Genomic DNA, 6,791 nt, shown 5'->3' with positions numbered 1-6,791 from the left:
TTCTTAAATTTTCATATAAAATATAATATAAAAATAAAAATTTTTAAATTTAAAAATAATAATAATATTAAAAAATAATATTCTAACAAACTTTCATTTAACTTATATTATCCTAACTTACTATCTAAACTTTCCCTTATAATAAGCAATAAAGAAAAATGTGGGGTGGTGGATGAATAGAAGGCGGTGGTATAATCATCATGCGTTATGTGCACAATGTATTAAATATGTGTTAATTATACAATTATGAATTATGTAAATATTATATATATATATTTTAAAATAATAAGATTTATTATTAAAAAATTAATTTTTTTAATGTAAATCTTATATTTTTTATTTTTAAAAAAATGTACGAGGTAGAATAACAATATAATTTATCTTCGAAAAGTGACGTTTTCTTTTGAGTTTGCCTCGTCGGTTTCGAAATCTGATTTCTTTTTAAGAAAAAATCTGAATTAATTAAGGACAATGATAAAATAGTGGCATTACGGATAATTTAGGGAGGAAGCTCCGGGCATTTCGGAAGCCAAAATGCTAACATATTTATTCATTTTTAAATTACAATCGCAAGGCTGATCGCAGTCACATGCACCGACCCTGCCGGCTCAGGTCGGGTCACGGTCTTTCCACCCGCATTTGACTCACTGCTCTCTCCGGTATTAACTCCCTCTTTTAAGTCCGCCCAATTTCTCAGAGATTGGACTGAGGATTGACGCATTTTCCTCCCTGTCCGGCCGATCATCCTTTGGTACTCTCTTTCGAACTATCCATGCGTTTCAATATACTTGTATATGTATGTGTTTTCGTTTTTCGAACTTCATTTTGCGATCCCGGTACGGTTTAGGGCGAGACCTTTGCTGTTTTTTCAGTTTCACAGTCTCTATTCGTTTTTTCATCTTACTTTTTTGTTGTTTTTATTTGCTCATTGCATCGCTAGATCTTCGTTAGCTTTCCTTCTTTGGTGAGCTTTTATTTCGCTCTCTGTTTCCTTCTAATTTTGCTCTCTCTCTCTCTCGGGGATTAGGGGTTTGTTTGCAAGTGAATTTTGCAAGGAAGATAATATGCATTACAGTTTTTGGGTTTGGTTTCTTGAGTCCTGACTTTTTGATTTCACACTCGTATTTTCATATTGTAGTTTATTCATTCTCGGCGACGTTGGCCGTTGTCTTTCTTTCATTTTTATGTGTAGTTATTTCATTTTCGGATTATTCATCGTTGGAGTCTTCAGATCAAACGTTATGCTTATGGGCACCTAGTGTAATTCTTAGGTCTTCATTATGTTAGGAAGTGTGCTTCTCTAGAGGGTTTTGAATAATGGAAGATAAACTTTGTTTAGCAAGGTGCTGTTGGATTAATTGATTGCTTATTTGCTATCCTATAGTTATGCTAGAGAAGATTGCCTCTCAGTATGCTCTGTAAGATAATATGGTGGAATTTAAAAATACTTTAGTGCTAATTATATCAGTGTTTGACTCTTAAATTTATATCCTGATCAAGCTGAGTTGCGAAGTGGATCCAAGACCATGTTGATGTGTATTATTATTTTAGACCTTTAGAAGGCATCACTATTATTAAAGCTTTTAAATTGTTATTTATGCTCTGTGATTGTTAGAAATGATGCCAGGGCAGTGTTTCAACATCTCAGTAAAATGGGTTTATCTTTAACAGTATGAAATGAGCGTGGACATAAGAATCTGTTTATAGTAGTTCAAATTCAGTTTTCGATTGTATTAATGTCTCTCATACTTCCTTTTTATTTTTGATTATGAGCATATTGACAAATTATATTGTTGTGTCATTGTCTTAGGATTGCTTTTGATGAAAGCCTTTACTTTTTGTTCCAGAATCCTAGGCTGAAGTAATGTCAGGGAAAGCTCTTCGAGATCTCAATACAATACCTGGATCCGAGAAGAAGAATGAAAGCTCCAGTAAAGTGAGTTTAACCAAGCAGTTCGTTGGGAATGCTGATGAAAATGTTGAAGAATGCCAAAAGAAAAACTCTGCCTCCTTGGTTTCACCTCAGACTAATGGTAATGAAATTGCTAATACTACAGCAGAAACCGGAAGTTCAGAAGTGGAATACATTGAATCTGAGAACTTGAATGATCTAGAAGACGTTGATGCGAGTCTTAAGGTATTATTCCTGTTTCTTGTTTCACTGGGTCAGGGTGGGGGGTGCTTATATTTTCTTTACATGCTGTTTTGTTTGAACTTCTCATCCTGAATGATCATGGATGGACATTCTAATATTTGGAGATCAACTCTTTTTATGGTGTGCACTTAATATATTTTTTTATTTTTATTTTTAACATTTCAGACACTCTTAGCTTCACTTGACTCTAAAGATTGGGTTCTGGTGTGTGAAGCACTCAACAATGTACGCCGTTTATCAATATTTCACAAGGAAACAATTCTTGATATGCTGTAAGTTTCAAATCCTGGATGATCCGAATGACCTTTGGCTTGTCTAATTGATAAATGTGGATAATTAATGCTTTTATAGTTATTTTTATTCACGTCCATCATTATACTGGTGAATAGGGGAGATGTGATTTTACTGGTGGTGAAGTCCTTGAAGAATCCGAGAAGTGCTGTTTGCAAAACTGCAATTATGACATCTGCTGACATTTTCAGCGCATACAATGATACCCTAATCGATTCATTGGACCCTCTGGTAACTTATGTTTCTTATATGCTATTGCCATGCCTGATTGCTTTTTGGCGAAATGCTCCAATCATTTGCATGCAAATTCGTTCTTACACCCTTTTTTTCCTGAATGTGATCAAATGTGATGGGTTCAGCTTACACAGCTTCTTCTCAAGTCTTCACAAGACAAAAGATTTGTATGTGAAGCAGCTGAAAGAGCTTTAGTAGGAATGACTAAATGGGTTTCACCTGTTCTATTATTACCAAAATTGCAACCGTATCTTAAGAACAGGAATCCTCGAATTCGAGCAAAGGCATCGATGTGCTTTTGTCGAAGTGTTCCACAACTGGTAAGAAAAAGACAATAGATATGTTATTTGCTTATTTTTGTAAAGTAACATTTATTGTATGCTTTCTTGCAGTACTTTCCCATTTTAGATTTCTTGTTTACATAATTATTTACTCTCGTTCATCTCGTTTATGATATTTCTCTGGTTCTTGGGAAATCTGAAAGAAGAAAAAAAAATCTAAATGGGTTTGGAAAGGAATCCGTTTTCATAACATCTCTTTTATTTTTCTGATGACAATCTTTTGAGGGGTAGAAACAACGTGAAATACTTGTATTTGCCAGTGTGGTTAACACCTCTCATCTTGCTCATTTCGTTTTTCTGATGTCCGATTGAACTTTAGATGATTTTTTTCTTTTTTTAGTGTAGTTTATGCAAATAGTTATGTTGTGATTTCAGCAATGGCAAATTATCGTGTATATCCTGTGAAGATCCTCTAGATTGTGCATCCACATGCGTCCCAAAGGTGGTAGAATGTGGTCTTGCACTAAACCACATGGAAAATGATGTCCTTCTCTCGATTGCATTCCCTTAGTTTAAGGTCCATGTTGATATATAGATTCTCTGTTTAGTTTGTGCTGGCTGCTGCTTGTTTCCTGCTATGCTTTTGATATTATAACCTTATTGTGTATACCCAGCATCGCGGGTGTTGCTAAGCACCACTTTTTCATATGTATTACTTACTGTATATGCTAGTTTGTGTTGGGTATACTACTTGTTCTGCCACCTTTTTGCTATGTTTACTCTAAACTTTTCACGGGCCTATGAAAAACAGGTCTCAGGGTTCCTTTGGAATGTTAATTGTGTATGCCCATTGTAATTAGATCCTTGTGACTTCTTCTCCTGCGGGTATCCATGAACATGCATAGCTGCAATCACCTCTAACGGTTAAATGACTCTATTTTATTTATTTTGTAAATATATGTGGGGCCTAACATGAAACAACTCATAAAAAGAAGGGACCAAAATAGTGGAAAATACTATTGGCTACAATATATCTAGCACTAGTTATTAGTACTTCGACTGCCTGGGGCCTCTGGCCTTGGTTTTGCTTGGACAGGAAAGGTTTCTTACATTGAGTTTGAGGTAGTGTTGTTATTTCTAATTATGAATGTCTTCTGAACTTTCAGATGATTAGAGTGCATTATAACCATTAATTGAAATTGTTTATGTTATTGTCACAGGATGCTAAGTTTGTCTGTATTTATACTCCCCTGATTTGTTTGTCTTGTTTATGTCAACAGGGTGTTGAAGGCATAAAAGCATATGGTATTGACAAATTGATCCAAACGGCTGCATCCCAGCTCAGCGACCAACTTCCAGAGTCAAGGGAGGCTGCTCGAACCCTTCTCCTGGAGCTGCAAACTGTCTATGAGAAATTTCACGACCTCACAGAAACGGCTGTATCAGAGGATCCAGATAAGGGCTCTTGGGAGAACTTTTGTCAGTCAAAACTCTCTCCTTTAAGTGCACAAGCAGTCCTTCGTGTAACCAATATTGGTCGGGAGGGTCTTGTTTTGGGTTCCTGACACGATTTTATATAGAACACATGAACTCTAGTGAGTACTGTCCTCATTTACCTACACATATGGGCTGTAGCAAGCCTAGTCTACAATTCCATTTTTTGTTGCTTTGATTTGCTTTACTGTCCTCTTCTGTAAATGATGCGAAACCTTGAAATGTTTGGAATTGCGATTGAAGCTTGTAGTTGAGCAGGAATTCTTTATGATAATTGATGAATTCTTTACTGTCATAGAGGTCACATTAGAAATTTTTACATTTTCAAAAAGGACCATTCTAGATATTATTCCATTTTGTGAGCCTATTGTAAAAGCTTCCATTTTTATTTTTTGAAGTTTGAACTGATTTCTGAGATTACTTTTTTTTTTCTTTGAACATATTTGGTGGATCTTTTGAAATTCAGATCCTTTAATTAGGGTTCCTTTCACAGGCTTGCTGTGTACTTAATTAAGGTGTACATCTTTTCCTTTAATGAAAGTAAAGTTTGACCAGAGAAAGCAGATTATTCCGAGAGAACTTCGTTGCTTTATGTGGCTCTTTAACCTTAATGACATCACAACTAATGACAGAATGCTCCAACCTCCACGGCTACAACATTTTATCTATGACAGAAGGATGGGCCTTATGGTTTTATTTATTTATTTATTTATTATTGAAGCAAGCCTAATTAAATCATAAAAAAAAAAAAAAAAATCATGAGAGGGAGCTTTGAGCTGCATGCATATTGAATGCATGGCATATCTCCGGAAACTTATGTGGCCGGTAAACTAATATAAGACTGCACACCAGTCTATAGGTAACTAACTCTGAATGATCCACAACTATCATAATAGAATGTGGTGGGCCTGGACCCTGGTCATCGGTCTATTTGGGGTGTCGCCGGAAGTGGCGGAACCTCGAGGTCGACCTCCCAGAGATTATTCAATTCTACTTCCATGGCTGAGTCTGGAGTTTTTTAGGACTCCGTGCCGCAACGAGGGACAGAGGAAAAGAAGAAGAAGAAGAAGAAGAAGAAGAAGAAAGGGGTGGTTATGGAGCCGTTAAATGACAGGAGCGCGCGGGAAGAAGAATGGGTAATTTGGTTCTGTTTGGTTGTTAGGAAAATGGTAATAATGGGGTTAGGTTTTGGGCCATGGTTTCAAAAGCCACACTCAACATATGCGGGCCTTTCTCTTTTAAGAATTGAATGTTAGGTTTTACGTATTGGGCCTAATCGGGCATTGGCTAATGGCTATAATGAGTTATTGGCATATCTTATTTTTACATTTTGTTTTTCTGTCCAAAACTAGGTGTGAGCTCCAACTCCGAGAGAGTGAGATTCCTCAACTTCGATCTCCAATAAGAGTCAAAGCTCAAAAACAATTTTGATTTCGACTCCGATTCTAAGATGGAGATAACTACGACTCTGCTATGCTTCATTGGTATCTGAGTGGAGTCAAAGTTCCCATTCGTAGTTAGGTTTGTTTGTTTGTATTTTTTTTTTATATTCATTTTCTCTCACACTTGCACTTTCCCAACATCAAAATAAAGATCAACAAATTTCACTCAAACTTGTACCACCAATCGAACCTGAATGAGAAGTTTTGAAAAGCGCTGGCCAACCTCGATCGAACCTCCTTCACTATCGAGTGCCACTAAGCACCACCAAGACCACCTTCACGCATAGACAACATCGATTGGGCACTCCCTACTATCGAACAGCTATGAACCACACAACCTAGTCGAGAGTCATTGTGAGGAAGGCCACTCAGATTCGTCACATTTTCCTCCATCTCGAGCTCCATCACCATGCATAAAATATGTGTAGCTCAACCCATAGATCCGATCTATCTCTTATGTTTTCTCGACCTAACGAAACCCATTTCACCTCTCTCTTGAACTTAGGCACCACGCACACAACCTCACGTATGATGCCGCTATCAATCTCGATTCAACCACCATCTCCGTCGCACCCAATTCTTCTCTCGGTTGACAACACCCTGTTCTTCTCTCTCTCAAGTCTTGACAACGCACACTCTTTCTTTAATCTGCTTCTCTCGACCAAAAAAAACAAGTGAATATTCAGAAATCAGAAAAAGGAGAAAAGTCAAAAGTCATTATGTGGCCCTGGTGCCATTTTAGGTAAAACCCGGCCTAGACAAAATTGTTCTCATGGGGGCTCGAACTCCATTCATGGAGTTAACAAAAATTGCATCAACCATTAGGCTACTCGACCTCTTATCACTTTTGTTGTAATATAAACTATATTAAACATAATTATCAGAGTCGAAGTC

General features: G+C 36.8%; 1 protein-coding gene across 1 annotated transcript; it reads left to right on the top strand.

Annotated features, from left to right (window-relative positions):
- Positions 1–572: 572 nt before the first annotated feature.
- On the top strand, positions 573–4,729 carry LOC108997160. Its single transcript, XM_018973315.2, has 6 exons — positions 573–751; positions 1,848–2,137; positions 2,321–2,427; positions 2,545–2,677; positions 2,806–3,000; positions 4,242–4,729. The coding sequence occupies exons 2-6, from the start codon at positions 1,865–1,867 to the stop codon at positions 4,524–4,526; spliced, it is 993 nt and encodes a 330-aa protein (XP_018828860.1). The 5' UTR covers positions 573–751; positions 1,848–1,864; the 3' UTR covers positions 4,527–4,729.
- Positions 4,730–6,791: the final 2,062 nt, after the last annotated feature.

The sequence above is a fragment of the Juglans regia genome, chromosome 10 (genome assembly GCF_001411555.2).
Source record: "Juglans regia cultivar Chandler chromosome 10, Walnut 2.0, whole genome shotgun sequence".
NCBI lineage: Eukaryota > Viridiplantae > Streptophyta > Magnoliopsida > Fagales > Juglandaceae > Juglans > Juglans regia.
Note: the sequence above shows the minus strand (reverse complement) of the source record. Positions and strands in the feature narration are given on the sequence as shown.